The sequence below is a fragment of the Acomys minous genome, assembly GCF_964271855.1.
Source record: "Acomys minous genome assembly, chromosome: 7".
Classification (NCBI taxonomy): Eukaryota; Metazoa; Chordata; class Mammalia; order Rodentia; family Muridae; genus Acomys; species Acomys minous.
In genome coordinates this window covers 31520473-31536463 of record NC_140488.1, presented here as the reverse complement: position 1 = coordinate 31536463, position 15991 = coordinate 31520473, and the positions used below count along the sequence as shown (strand labels likewise).

General features: G+C 42.2%; 1 protein-coding gene across 8 annotated transcripts in view; it reads left to right on the top strand.

The window, feature by feature from the left end:
* Window positions 1–1273: 1273 nt before the first annotated feature.
* Window positions 1274–15991, top strand: part of GRIA3 (glutamate ionotropic receptor AMPA type subunit 3) — a 277428-nt gene continuing 262710 nt past the window's right edge. For 2 of the 8 annotated variants that reach the window (XR_014780756.1, XM_084790520.1), the window contains exons 1-2: window positions 1842–2183; window positions 3340–3498. Coding sequence is in view for 7 of the 8 variants with exons in the window: in XM_084790520.1 (XP_084646646.1) it covers window positions 2093–2183; window positions 3340–3498 (250 nt within the window). In the remaining variant the exon portion in view is untranslated. Of the gene's footprint in view, window positions 1387–1535; window positions 1748–1841; window positions 2184–3339; window positions 3499–15991 lie in introns of those variants that run through there. The other 6 variants (XM_084790515.1, XM_084790519.1, XM_084790517.1 and 3 more) reach the window with 5 other exon arrangements.

Below are 15991 nucleotides of genomic sequence, written 5' to 3'. Positions count from 1 at the left end.
AATGGACTGTCAAAATAGAGGCAGGGGATTTGCATGAATGGTAGAGTTAGAGATCAGGCATTGTCAGAATTGTCAGCACTTTGGGAAGAGCTGAGAACTATTTTTCTGGTTGCCACAGGGTTTTGAGGCTATTTATTCTCAGCTCCATTCTATGTATTCCTAAAGTCAAAGACCTGGAGTGATGAGTGTAGCTCCCCTGTCCCTGGTCCCTGGCCCCATGCATATTTAGTTTGCTTTACTCTGGCACAAAAGCTCAGTCAATCCCTTCAAACAAGAAAGTAAGAAAAAGAAAACAGAAGATGTAGGGAGGCCAAAAATCTGTAGTTTCCAGAGTAGCACCTATAAGGTCAGAATGGAAGATGTGACAGAAGATACCCCTTTGTCCCAAGAGAGGAATGGGGTTATGGAAAAGAATATGGAGCAAGAAGATCATACAGAAGATGCTGTGAAGGAGGCTAGTCCTTACCAAGTGCCAGGATGAGCTGTAGGAGTCCCTAGGTTCTTTTCTCCTCTTAGCTTGGAGAAAGGCAGTAGAGTTGGTGGGAGAATGATAATCTCTAAAGTCTGCACTCAATGGGGGGAGGGAATAGCTGATCCAGCTAAAGTCAACATTAAGGAAGCAAAGCAACTGGGGACAGTTTCCTCCAGCCTTAACTTTCAATCCCCACCCCCATCCCAGCTCACTCCCACACTTCTCTCTTTGGTCTGCAGGACTGAGCGTCCTTTTCATTAACCTTTTAGCTCCCACCTCCATACACATACTATTTTCTTATACCCTCCAAAGCAGTCAGCAGTCACAGCCCCCGCAGCTGGCAAACCTGCCTCAGCACTTGGGTAGGGGGAGGGACACACCTACCAATGCTGCGGGGATCGGGGAAATGCGGATGGGGGGTTGTTCACTTGCCCTCGGATCTCTCTCTGCTGTAAAAGCTGAGCTGAGCGGCAGAGAGCAGGCATGCGCAGCATCTTAGGGCGCATTGTGATAGGAACTGCTTTTCTGAGTCTCTTCACAAAGACTCAAGAGTAGCCACTAGCCGCCCCTCAAGACCCCTCGTCTTTAAGACACAAATACAAACGTAAAGACAATGCAGCTTTTTTAAAAAGAGGAAACTGGTTGCAGCTTGAAAGTCTGGTCCACGTGAGGACTGGTGTATTTCTGTTGATCCCATCTCTCGTGTTGACAAACGCCAGCGCCTAGGCTTTGCAGTCCAGAGCTGCAGTTTGCAGTGGAGCTAAGCGGTGTGCGGCTTTAATTCCACGTCAGATCAACTTTGATCAATATCCCCCTACCGGCCCAATTGGAAGAACCCAATTCGCCGGAGCTGAGCCTTTGAGGCTTTTAGCTCTTTTCTTCTTTACCCCTCTTTAGATCCACCATCTTCAGGGGTGGGGGAGCCCTTTGGCTTTCTTTATAATTTCTTTCTTATTTCTTTATCTTTCCCTATTTTGTGTTTGATTTTGTTTTTCACTGTTTTTTTTTTTCCGCTCTGGTTTTTATTCTGTGTCTGTCTGTCTGTCTGTCTGTCCGTGTCTGTCTGTCTGTCTGTCTGTCTGTCTCTCTCTCTCTCTCTCTGTCTCTCTCTCTCTCTCTCTCTCTCTCTCTCTCTCTCTCTCTCTCTCTCTGTCTCTCTCTCTCTCTGTCTCTCTCACTCTCCCTCCCTCCCTCCCTCTCAAAGAAATCGCTTTGGGGAACCCAGCTTGCAGCCAATGAACCTGCCTTCCAGATTGGTGTGAAGACAGAAGTGAGGTGGGGGGGCGGGGAGGGGGTGTGAGAGATCCTAGGGGGGGAGAGGAAAAGAGGAGAGAGAGGAAGAGAGGGAGGGAGGGAGGGAGAGCGAGAGAGAGAGAGAGAGAGAGAGAGAGAGAGAGGAAGAGAGAAGAGAGGGAGAGAAGAGAAGAGGAGGAGGCGGCAGCGGAGGAGGATTAGTGTGGGGTGGAAAGGAAGAGTGAGCGAGAGAGAGCAAGTTGAGGGTTGGGGGTGTAAGAGCCGGCGAATTCTTTTTCTTTTTCTATTATTATTTTGACGACTCCCGAGTTGCGCCCATGCTCTTGTCAGCTTCGTTTTAGGCGTAGCACGGCCAGGCAGAAGAAAATGGGGCAAAGCGTGCTCCGGGCGGTCTTCTTTTTAGTCCTGGGGCTTTTGGGTCATTCTCACGGAGGATTCCCCAACACCATCAGCATAGGTAAGCTCCCTAGAGCCAGCCAGAGGGGGCCAGGCTCTTCTGCATCTGAAACCCACTGCCCTAGTGGGGCTGGGGCTATTGCAATTCGAGTCCCGAGTACCTGTCCTGCATGGCTTGGGGACTGTGACTAGGGATGGGGGACAGAGCAGAGATCTTGGGGGACCTGAGCTGCAAGGAGCTGAATAGTATGGGGAGCACCCGAGACGGGAAAGGGGGTCTCCTGGGGCTAATGCAGGTAGATGGCCAGGTTTTCTGAACTGGCCAAGGAGCAAGGGAGTCAAGCTGGAGGTTGGGATGCTGCAAGAGGCTAAGAGTCGCGGCTTTTCAGCTCGCTGTTTTGGACTTTGCCAAGGCATGCTTGCAGCCTCTGGAAGTTGTCCCAGGGTGATACTGCCTGTTTGGCTGCTCCAGGACGCATAACCTGGGCCCAGGTCGTCCTGTCCCGCCTCTCTGGCTCCAGTGAGAGAGGCTAGTGTTAGAGGAGATGGAACCCACTTTGAATCCCCCAGACCAAGGAAATAGCTGGGTGAATGGAGGATGGGGTAGGAAGTGGGGGTGATACAAGGAGTTGGGCAAGCAGGGAAGTCACACAGACCAGGGATTCATGAATTGCTGCTGTGTCTGTCTGAAGACAAGCTCCAGCAGCCAGAAGGGAGTTCTCCCAGCCTCTGCCTGTATTTACAAGTAGAGAAGTTAGAATTGTTGCTTTTATTGATCTAATCCCCTGTATTGTTATGGGAGAAGGTTGGGACAGCAATGGAAATGAAATTGCTTTTCTTCCCACCCTATCCCTGTACCCCAGGGAAAAATGAGCCAGCTGTGGGGATAAGGGTGGGGGTGGGGCTGCAGTCCGGGTTTGGGGGACAGGCTCTAGCTTAAGAAAGGACCAAGTCCCATTTTTAGTTCTTTCATTCTACCCTACAGCAGGCCCCTCTCCCCTTTTTACCTTCTCTTTAGTTTCCTCAGTGTAGAAAGCCCAGGTTTTTCACAGTGGCAATCAGAGTTTCCAAGTCTTGAAAGACACACAGGTTGAAAAATCAATCCCCAGTTGAGCTTCCCAGAAACACTGAGGTGCCTGGGATCTAAGGCTTGCTACTTTCGAACTCATCCTAAAGTGGGGGGACACAAGCCAAATCTCCATTGCCTTTGCTTGTAGGTGGACTTTTCATGAGAAACACCGTGCAGGAGCACAGTGCTTTCCGCTTTGCTGTGCAGTTATACAACACCAACCAGAACACCACTGAGAAGCCCTTCCATTTGAATTACCACGTAGACCACTTGGATTCCTCCAATAGTTTTTCTGTGACTAATGCTTGTAAGTAGATCTGCGTTGGCTCCCTTTGGGACCTTAGAGGACCTTATTTGCATTTGTTTGTGATGCATGGGGGGGGGTCTGACTATGTGTGCGCTGGAGGGGGGGTGTGATTGCCTCAATAAACAGACTGAGGCAGTAGTCAATCTTGGGTTCATGTTGCATACATCAACCTTGAAGGATTCTGCTGCGGGGCTGAAAGCAGTGGGCAAAACTCTGTGGTGAATTATGTTTGATGCAAAACTTTCAGTTTCCTCCCTGCTAAACTGGTGTTCCCTCCCCCGCACCCTTTTTTGTTGGGGGAAAAGAAAGAAAGAAAGAAAATAGCATGGTTGTTCAGGGAGATTTCAGATGGGATTTTAAAAAAGAAGCAACAGCAGCTCCTTCCTTGATTGAGTCAATGCAGGGCATACAATACTTGAGTGTTAAATCTGTGTCTGGTGGTAGGAATGAGCTGGGTTTAATGATTGCCTGACACATAGGAACAAAATATGAGAACCCTGCAAACAAGTGACCTTGAGGAAGAGATCAGGCTGGATTCCCTGGCCTCTTTCTGTCCTACCCAGAGAGCTCCGATAGGAACTGATAAGACTACAAACTGATTGCAAGTGATAAATGCTTGTCAGCCTGAAAGGAAAAGGAAAGACAGTGAGTGCTCAGGTGAATTTTTGGTAAGCCAATCCTGCCTGTACCAGTGTGCTCGTGCACGTGCACATGCGCACGCACACGAGAGCACACACACACACACACACACACACACACACACACACACACACACACACGATTGTTAAGGACAACACAGTTCTTAATTTAGAGCAAGATGTTGGTTGCGGGAAGAGGCTTTGAAGCAGGAAAACAAATACCAAAAAGGAGAATTTCATCAGCCCCAAAGCCGAATCTGAAATCCCTAATTGTATCCATGATTATCTCTGGGCAAAGAGGAAATTTTAGCAGTAAAATCACAGAAACTCAAATGGCTAATAGTTTGTTGGACACAGGTTTTGTTTTGTTTAGCTTGAAAGGAATTTTTGTGAGAAACACTGAATTCTTCAGCTAAGCTTACTTTATTTCACTACAAGTTTCTCCCAAATGAAGCCAATTAACGCAAAGTATGACTTGTTTCTCTGGATGAGTGTAGTTTGAAAGCTGAAGTTTCATTCCATTTTGATAAATGGTCTTTGTGTCTGGTCAAGTTTAACTTTGCCTATGACTTTCTTCAAATCCTTTCATCTCAACAGATATAACAATCCTCAAGTGCACATTTTCCTTGGATTTAAAGACTTGGGCTGAAGGGAAGGGGGAGTACAAAAGTACTTTTCAAAAAATGTGACAGTTATCAGTCTGCATAAAAATTTAACTGAAGGTGCAGATCCCTTTACAAACATGTTCTGAGACACTCTCTATTTGACATTCTTGGTTTTCAAACACTGACAAAAAATTTATTAATTTTAGTTAAGTGTCAAAGTTGCAAATTGTCTGGCTCTCCTCTGAGTCTGTCTTCTGTGGTCCCCAATCTCTCCCCAGCACTTACAAGGTACATTTGGTTCTTAATCCTGCTGCATTGTGATCGCCTCAAGAAACTGAATCTCAAATGCAGTTCTCTAAATTAATCAATTAGAACAGATTTTAAACCAAATACATGAAACTAACGAGGTGTATTATTATTATTAGAAGATAATAGGTATTTCATCTCCTTTTCCTGTCTTTCCACTGATGAGCACTGGGCTAAGAGGGCCTTTTGGTTTCTCAGGAATGACTGATTTCTAAAGCTTTTAGTCCTCTTCCTATGATCAAGCTGGTCTGACACTCACCAGTCTACCTCCAGCTATCAGAACCCTACCTAACAACGATAAATGATCTTTGCTGTGAGAAAAATCTCCCAGGTTTAGGGAGAGGTAATAAGTCACCCATATTTGTGTTGAATTGTCTTAATTCCTTACCTCTCAGAGCAATAAGGGAACAATGATGGGAAAGGAAAAGCAATTGATCATCTCTCAATTTGAATCCACAGCACTATTTCTTACAAGGCTGGGTTATGGCTGCACACTTAGAGTGTGAAAGAAGGGTTAAGACCAACTAGGCAGCAAGAAAAACAAAACCAAAAGGAAACCTCCTCCATAGTTCTGTCAAATATGCACATATACATATGCAGGCACAGACATGGGGCACACATAGTAGAACAATCTAGAAATCAGTGATGTGTACCCAGTTGCCTGTTGCTCTCAGAATTTACAACTAGCTAAGAAGAGAGTGGAGAAAAGCTGCCATCTTCTCTTGTCCCTGAAACAGTCACATCTGAAAGTCACAATTGTTGAATGGGAGTTAAATCTCAAGGCATCCCCTGGCAGCTGCTGCTTGATGACTTGGTGTGAGAAAGATATTAATCCAACTGTAGCCTCTGAAAACAATGGTCCTAGGGGACAGAGAGACCCTGGAAATGTCTATTTTCTCCCCTATGGCTTTGACTGTTCTTTTCCTTATGGAAGTGGGAGTCAAATTTTAATACTCCTTGAACCTTGGAGCCAGTCCTCCAAGTGATTCCTTAATTTTACAGAGGAAACAAAGAACTCCAGTATCCTCTGGCCTTCCTGTCTGTGGAACTCTAGCAAAAACTTCAGATAAGTCCAAATCTGCTCAGGTACCCCTCCTATCTAGATCAGTATGGAACTGGGCTAGCAAAAAATTCAAGAATCTTCCTTGTGGCCAGGCTCTTTTCTGCATCTTCAATCCCAAGGCAAGCACATGCTTCCTAAAGCATAGGTATGCTGGTAAACAGAAATATCAGTGAGAAACAAACAGTCATGCCTTCTGTGTGTGCCCTCTGCTTTCCTTCTGCATTGTCACCTTGCTCCATACAATGTATTCAGAGGTCGAGGTCGCTTTCTCACACTGAATCCAAGACACTAGCAAGCAAGCTCCCCCACCCCCACCCCACCCCGCCCCACAAGCCTCAAGAGGTTTGCTTAAGACAGACCCGAACTTCATTCTGTACCTTCAGAGGCCAATAAAAGCCTCCCTGGCTTTGAAAGGTGGTTCAGTCAGGATCTTACCTCAGAGGAGAATTGAAGTTTCTCAGAGAGACCCATCTGATTTAGAGCCCATGTTCCCGTTTCATTGGCATTAACAGTTTGCTGCCTTACTTTTCAGTTTAGCTGGGGAAACGGAGGGAGAATGATGCTGTGACTAAATTGGTTTCAGTATGTGTGCATCCGTAAACATCCATAGGCACACACATGATTAGTGCGTCTGAAAAACAATGCACACACATTTTGTAAGTTACTGATTTAGCATTTAGGGGTGGAAAACTAAACAAACCAATTTGATCCTTCTCAAGCTTAGAAGGGTATGGAAATATCAGGAGCCTGCTGGGTCCCATGGTGTGACTTTGCTGTCCTGGTTCCTTAGGAAACACTGCTAATTCCCTTGAAGTCCCCTCCTGTGTCTTGCTGCTGTGCACTTGTAGTGCACTCCACACTACACCGCCCCAGCCTCTGCAGTGTCAGCTCATTAGCACACAGATCTCATATTCCCTCTCCGCACTGTCATTGCAAAAATTGCTGTTGTACACCTTTACAGCCAACAAATGTGCTCGTGGATTACGTACTGTTTGCGAGAAGCAGGGGAAAGGCAAATGTAACCTTAAAGGTTATTCGCCACAGAATTGCACTTTAAATGAATTGGCTTAAATAAAAATTTGTTGATGGAAGCTTCGTGTTGGTGGTGAGAGTGAGAGTGGAACTTCAGAGTACAAGCTCTGATGGAGCTCCAGGCAAAATTCCTTTTGTCAGCTAAACCTAACCTATCAACTGCAAATTTTTCTTCTATTAATTTTTACAAGCGACTTGAAATATACCTGCAAACTGAGAACTTGCTCCTTTTATGAGTGAGCATGTTTTGCTACTAAGTGTACATAGCCCAGACAGGCTTCTATCTCCTACCCACAGAGTCACAATCTAATTATCTAATTACTCTAATTGCCAGGAAGGAGCCACTTAACCATTTAGGTCCATTTGGAAAAGAAATGGCTCTCTTGATCACAAGCTCTGCAATTGCATGGGTTTTGTTTTGGCTCTGAGTATTTGTCTTCTTCATATAGGCATATAAATTAAGGGGAAGACCCTGAGATCAAGGCTCTTGCCCTCCAGCAGATCTTCAAGTCCTAACCTTTATCCTCTCTGGCTCCACCTCCCCCATCACTGAAGGGTCTTTGCACATTTGCTGCCCTGCCTCCTCTACTCCTGGCTAGTCCTCAGGAATTTCACTGGCTTAGCTCTCTTGGTCCTTTTGGCCAGCTGGCTTAGTCCACTGAAGCAGAAAGGTCGCCTCAGTGGTGCCAGTCAAAGATTTAAGTCACCTTCTCACAAGGTTTATTATCTTTTTTTTTTTTCTTAATCTATGTTTTGTAATAGAGGAGGGAGGAAGTTGAGGCTGTTCATTTTGGCCATAAAAGTAGCTGGCAATCAGCAGGCTGTAAAGGTGAGCTTCCTGCAAAGTATATTACCTCTCATACAAGACAGCTTCCTATTGATCTAATAAGTGAAGGCATGGGGAAAAGGAGGGTTTGCCAGAGAGAGAGAGAGAGAGAGAGAGAGAGAGAGAGAGAGAGAGAGAGAGAAGAGAGAGAGAGAGAGAATTACTCTGACATTATTCTATCTGTGCTCACTGAAAAATGGGCCATTGAAAAATGGGCCGTGAATTTTCCTTATCTCTACTTTTTAAACTTGTTTTTTCTCCTAAATGAAACTAGTATTCCATATGTCCCAAATATTTACCTAAATAAAGGTTATTTTCTTAATTGTCTATTTCCCTCAATAGTCCCTAAAATTGAGTGAATAGTGGGAGCTGCTTTTGTGGCTTTGGCCCCGAGATATCTTTAAGTTTCATGGTTATGCATATTCAGAGATGATTGACTGGTTCTATCTTGACAGATTGAAAAATAAATGAAGGTGCCGAGGTGTCATTGTTTGTCTTCCTTTCTGGACAGGAGAGTGGTTTGTTTTTACACAATTGGTTTAAGGATTAAAAGACAACAAAGATTTTAAGGAATGACTAAACATTTAAGAGCTAGAATTCATTACTTTGGAGGGGGTGGGGGGCATGGGGGATGAGATAAATATCCTTATCCAAATGATTTGCCTTTTGATTTCTTAGATAGGAATCAGAAACATTTTAAAAGAGCTTTTGTGAAACCATATATCTCCTATGAAGATCAAGAAAATGTTTTTTTAAACCACATTTTGACTCAATTCCTTTGCATTCTGGCACTTTGCATCTAATTAGATGAAATATCCAGGGGAGAGCACCATAAAAACAACTAATAGGAGCAATAGGTATACTTCAACCCAACAAGGAAGTTGTACTTGCTTAAAAGCAACTCCCTCCCTCCTAAAAGCTGCTCAAGAAATGTCCAAGAGTTTCAAATAGTCTCAGCCTAAAGCCCAGCATCAACACAGAGTTAGGGACACTGCCTTTCCAAAGAGTCAATGCTCAACAAAATGATAATGTGGGCAGAAATTGTCTTTTTCATATTGCTACTACTTTTATCACCATTCTTTTCCTTTCTTTTTCTAGCTGACCAACTCATGCCTGTTAGATGGTCTCTAATCACCTAATCACTACTTACTGGTCCATCTATACTAACTTTGCATAGAGACTATTTCCTACACTGAGAATCTAAATCTTTTTTCTTCTTCTTTATTACAATGGACTTGTTCTTAGTTCATTCTCCTTAAGGACTATACACTACTTTGGAGATGCCAGCTTTTTTCTGAACACAACAATAAAACCTGAAATGGTGGAAGAAAGGATTAAAATATGGAACAGGGGAGTATTGACTTTAAAACCTGGCTGTATAAGAGATATCGTATCTCAGTTTCAAAGGAAGATGCTCAGATGGTGTATGTAGAAGGGGGTCTTAGGATATGATCTTTATATTGGCTTTTACCCAAACCAAAGTTAGCTGACTTTGGTTATGGAAGTCTTTTCAGGAATGAGTGTGGCTACAGCAAAAGCATAGGCTCAGTTTCTCTGTGAAAAACTTGAACGTCTTTGGGACAATTTTGGAAAGCAGCGCAACTTCATAGAGTTTCATTTTATTGATATGGCTGTTATACGGTCTGTGACTATATGTGGGCAGTGGCAGGAGATGCACTGTACCAAAGGAAAACCATAGAAGAGATGAAGATGGCAGGGAAGCTGAGTTTCATTTAGAAAGCTTCTATTCTTTGGAACGATATGTGGAATTGCATGCCAGTGATGGTGGCACTAGATGCTCTCGAAACCTAGTGGAGATGTAGGGGAGCTTAGCCTCATAAATAAAGTTTCCATTCTCTGGAATAACATGTAGAATCCCAGGTCAATGATGGTAGCACTGGATGCACTTGGGGCCTAGCTGAGAAGCTTCTCTTTCTCATTCCCTCTAGCCTTCTCTTACATTGGCTCAATCATACATACTTGCCCCTCTCCCAATGGAAGTAACCATTGTACTCTCTTCTGGATTTACCCTGCACATTAGTGAGAAAAATAAATTACCTTCCCAATTGCTGCTTGCTTTTTAAGCAGTTATCCTCAACACAACTGCATTGGTCCTTGTTTGAGAACATCAAAGGGATAAGACAGAAAACACTGCTGGTGATGATCTCTCACCATATGTGGCACAATTCAGTACAAAATAGCATTTACCAACCTTTCATGTTAAAGGACTGAAGAACATGTTAAAGATTATGATTTCAAAGTTTGCTGGGACCAAGGATTTTCATTTCTAGCAAGCTCCCAGGTGATGCTAATGCTAATAGTCCTTAAATTATACTTTGAACAAAAAAGTCCAAAGCTAAGTGACTACATTCACAAAAGTACAGGCTCTTTAGGACACGATTTTATCATTAAGGTTTGGACATTTTCGCTAACCAAAGTTCTATAAGAGATACATTCGGTATCTTCTGAGTCACAGATGTCCCAGCCATATTCCCAATAATATTGTGTCCATTTCGGCCAGGATGTGGCATTATGAGATGGCCTTTGAGGACATTTGGTTCAAGTTGGTTTTTGTAGGAATGTGGCGGGTGAGCTACAAGGTAGGCTCAGAGAGAATGTAGCTCATGAGTGAGAATGACAGTGTCTTGGCTACCTGCCATATCCCAAAGTGCCCTATTCAGAAACTACATGTGCAAGAGATCCAAGGTTGGTTTGTAGCTCCAGCTCTATTTCCACTTTGCTTCTTTGGGTCAAGGCATGCCAGAAGGAGGCATGTAACATCTGCTTTTCAGCTGCCTGGATTCTCTTAAACAGGGTTAGAAACAAAAAGTACAACACAATTCGATCTTTTTCCAGAAGAGACTGAAAAATGAACTCAATTTCCAAGGTACTCCAAGTGAGGGAAGAAGTGTAATGTTGCTTCCAAACTGTTTTATCTGAGAACTGACCCAAGGAAGGCATTCAAAGATTATCCAGTGACATTTGAAGACTGAAACTGATACAACTCCCTCTCAAAATATTGACACACTAACAGTATGTCTTCAGTCATAAATTTTACAAATTACTTAATCTGTCTTATTGCATTGGAAACATATGCTAAAATTTGAATGTGCTATCTGGAAGAGAATGAGCTAAATAATTGTTACCCACTCAGATTTAAACAGAATTGTTTACTCAATTTAACACCTATTACCTTGCAGAGTCAGCAGAAGGAGATATCCAGGACAGGTAAGTGACCAAAAATAAGACAGCTATCTGCCAAAGGAGGAAGTTGAGCAAAAAATAAAAAAAATAAAAAATAAATAATAGAGAATGAGCATTAAGAAGGTAGTAGGAGACCTTTGGTGGGAAAAAGGTTTACGAAGTTCACACTATCACTTTTTTTCACATTTGTCCTCCATAGTAAACTTTGGTCCTTTATTCTCTAGTATCTTATCTATTTTGGGCTATTTTAGTAGCATTTGACCCACGAGTTGATCTCTTCTGATGTAATGCCTGCTCTATGCATGGTTGTTTGTTGCCATGGATGATTGTGATGTTCGAATTTTCTGTAGCTATTGTGGGAAACTTTCAGAAGTAAAATCAGTTTGTAATGGAAGGAAGTGCACAATTTTTTATTTTTATTTATTTTTTTGGCATAATTATTTTATTTGATTTTCTTTTTTGTTTCACATTTTTTATTTAATTGATTTATTCAGATTACATCTCATTTATTATCCCCTCACTTGTATCCTCCCGTTCCTCCCTCCCTCCCTCTTTCACCCTATTCCCCTCCCCTAGGTCTGTGACTGAGGGGGATCTCCTCCCCCACCATATGCTGTCTTGATTTTTTTTCTGGGGGAGCCCTTCTTTCTTTCTTTTTTTTCCATTTCTTTTTTTTTTTTACTTTATTAATTTATTCTTGTTACATCTCAATGGTTATCCCATCCCTTGTATCCTCCCATTCCTCCCTCCCTCCTATTTTCCCCTTATTCCCCTCCCCTATGACTGTTCCTGAGGGGGATTACCTCCCCCTGTATATGCTCATAGGGTATCAAGTCTCTTCTTGGTAACCTGCTATCCTTCCTCTGAGTGCCACCAGGTCTCCCCCTCCAGGGGACATGGTCAGAGGTGAGGCACCAGAGTACGTGAGAAAGTCATATTCCACTCTCCACTCAACTGTGGAGAGTGTTCTGTCCATTGGCTAGACCTGGGTAGGGGTTTAAGGTTTACCGCCTGTATTGTCCTTGGTTGGTGCCTTAGTTTGAGCGAGACCCCTGATGCTATGATAAAAAATATACCACCACCACTACGCCACTTTCAGTTGTCCATGGTTGCCTGATCCGTTGCCAATTACTTACTGAAAGAAAGTCCCATCTTTGCAGTTGCCTTACAGGGCTCAGGTGAGGGATGAGGCAGGTGGAGAGTAGGACTCAACCCATAGGAAGGTAAGTATATAGATAGAGGTGTTAACATGGTGATCTCTGAGTGGGCAAATCATACATTTAAACCTCAAACATCATCTCGCTGCAGCTTCTAAAGCTACTATTAGTTTAAAACTGTGTCTTGAATTGGCCCATTTGCATTAGAATCACCAGAGATGCTTTTTAAAATATCAGTTCCTAGTTCTTACTCCTAAAGTATGAATCAGAAAATATATGATAAGCCTATCTAACAAGACTTATGGGTGATACTCATAACATAAACTCAATTTGAGAATCATATCTTTAATAAAGCTTGATACTGTAAGCCGAGATATGCAGATTCAGACTGAAATTTATTGAACACCCATTAAGCACCAAGTAGTACCCATGCACGTTCATACATGTTGTTTCTCTGTGTAATTGAAGTACTGTTGACCCATGTAATCATTCACCTGAAAATTTAGGATAGGACTAAAAAACTAAGAGACTAGCCCCAGTGCAAATAAAGCCACAACTCTGACATGGCAAGTAGAAATAAGGGAATAATTTTCATCTTTACTGTGCATCTTCCCAACTTTGCCTGTTAGCTGATGATGGTTCTTTAGCTGTCCTATAAACTAGATGTCATGCCAAATGTCACTCCATTTATTAAAATAGATGTGTTGTAATCATTTATAGTAGCATTCACTGTGGCCCTCCTCCTCATGATTGGCATCAAGAGATTTAAAAGAAAAGCTGAAGTAATAACTACCACTCATTGATGCTGCCCATGTGGAAAGCATTGTCTAAGGCGTTTTATATGCTAAACCTCAAGGAATCATTACAACATTTCCAGAAGTATGGCACTTTCACCCCAACTATATACAAAATAGAAATCAGAAGTGGTTCAAATTTCATAAGCAGCTATCTCAAGGTTACACGACTGGCTTTATGGTAGCACCAAGAGCATTTCCTGCCTCTAGAGCTTTACTCAATTTCAAATGCAGTTGAAATCTAAAATGATTTATAAAGGCCAGACACGTGACATGTGTGGTGCATTATATAGTTGTGTTTAATAAGGAATAGTGAAGCCTTTGACGATCTCTGTTTCAAACTCCTATTTGAACATATACAAATCCTGTTTTTAATCCACCATGAAAAAACAAAACAAAACAAAAAAACAAGATACGTTTAGTAGTCTGTAAGATGACTGCACCTGAAAGGTGCATGTTCCTGATGTCTACACCACAATATACAGTATACTCCATCTAGCAGCTAACTACTGGTTTGGCCAAAACTGTTAACTGGTCATTATAACTAGTGAGAAAAACAGGGAGAAAAGAGATAAGCTGTACTCAGTCAGGGAACAAAACCCACTTATCTTATTTTCTTAGCAAAATATTAAGGTATACCAGTATAATAGACCTCCTTGTCTTTTGTGTACATATCACATATGTAATCTTACATATACAACACTTTGTATAGTTGGTTTCCATAGCTAAATGCCACCTCAACTCTAACCTTTCATCAAGCAATGATAAGGTGTATAACAAGGGCAGAATGCTGGCATGGGTCATTAGTATATATATATTTGGGAGATCAGAAGAGGTCTTCTGAGTGGGCTTTATTTGGAGAAATTGCTTAGGTTCTCATATATACTCCCCACAAATTAGAGATAATGTTTAAGTTAAGAATCACTAAAGATGACATAGGGTAAGATCTTTATCTATATTTCAAGAGAGAGGCTCACTGTCTTTAAGCCAGTATCCAAAAGGGACATGTATTCTTATTTGTTCGGAGTTGCAGACAGACATAAGCCACCATTGGTGTCATACTCCACCATCAGGCACTACTTGTAGGTGATCAATAGCCTGACACAGTAAGAGCAGGAGCAATATGCCTTCTCTTCATAAACCCATTACCAGAAATAAGATCAGGACACAAATCAAATCCTGTTTCTCATTAGAATAGTAAACAAGAAAACAATTTTGTATCCTATTCTTGTACTCAGTCAAGTTCAGTTTCTTGTCAATTTAGGTGTCCAACAGAAAGTAGTTTGCTTGTTGGTTCCCTTGAGACAGACAAGATAACAACTACTGGCAGGATTCCACTAATCAAGAATCCCTATCAGTAGCTTGACACATGTGTAGCCAATCAAGAATGATTGCACACTACCAATTCACCAATGCGACATTTAATGAACAAAGCCTTTAATGTTAATTGGAGATAAATGTCTGGGGTGCCTATAGAACCTGATCTTGATTAGAACTTTATGAATGCTAGATAACTACTCCAGGATGATGTGTTTCTCAGGAACGACATGCTTAGAGTATAAATCGAGACCAATCCCACCCACCATGTATCACCGTACAATTGACTATGAAGTCATAAAGTAAATTACAGAAAAGTGAGCACTTTAGAGCTGATGTTTCTATGGCTTTGGGAAACAATAAAAGGGCAACAGAGATTCATGAGAGTAAGTAATAGACCAGGAGCCAAGACAGATATCCAGTTCTAGTCTCAAATTTGACATTCACTTCCTCGATCACTATGGACCAGCCTCTGTATCTCTGATCCCAGTGTCTGTCATTTTAAAAGTAGAGAGATCATTCTGGATGACATCTGAGACTTTTATCATTGATATCCTAGTCCTAGGTCTTACTAGCTCACTTCATTTCTAGCTGAGGAAATACCATCCAAATGGAATCCTCAACCTTTTATGTATCTGTAAGGTTCTATTCATGTTTATTGTCCCAGCCTACGCTGTCATCAAATTATCAAATCATAAAACCAGTGGATGGTGTTTCTAGCTAGCTATCACTAACTTACCTTTGCTTATGAAAACCTCTTCAATTTACTAATTATGAGACAGTGAGCAAGTTACTTGAATTCAGTCCTCAGATTCCTCAGTTATGAGTGGAAATAATAATAATGACTCCTATAGAGTTGCTGGGAGTTTGAAATGAAATCACAAATTCATACAAAATATGTAGAACAGTGTCCGGTACTCACTGGCCTTCATTACTGATAACATCATTAATTCAAGATATTTTGAGCTTTTTGTTCTAAAAACAGAAACCTAGTTTCATTTGAAAATTGAAATCACTTGTCACTTCAGAAACCAGATTTCCTTCCTGAACAGCTGTTCTCTGAGCCTTTCTACAGTTCTAAGTTCTTCTTCAAACCCAAGACTATTTTTTTCTGCCAAGAAACCCATCACGACACCCCCTCAGATTTCCAGCCCACCAACCTAAGCTCAAACATCTTTCACCCGTGCATCCAAGTTTGCACATCCAGTTTAACTCTTGGCAGCAATATCTACCCAGACACTCCATATCAAGAAACTCTCTGAGTTGCATATCTGCATAACCTAAGGCAAAATTGCAAAGAAAGACCTATGGTCTCATTTCCCAAAGAAGCTACAAAGTTTTTTCTAATTCAATGTTTTTAATCACAAACTGATTCATCCTCATCTTTAGGAGAAGGTTGTGGGTGTGTGTGCATGGTCTGTGAGTGTGTGTGTGTGTGTGTGTGGGGAGAGAGAGAGAGAGAGAGAGAGAGAGAGAGAGAGAGAGAGAGAGAGAGAGAGAGAGAGACAGAGACAGAGAGAGACAGAGAGACAGAGAGAGACAGAGAGACAG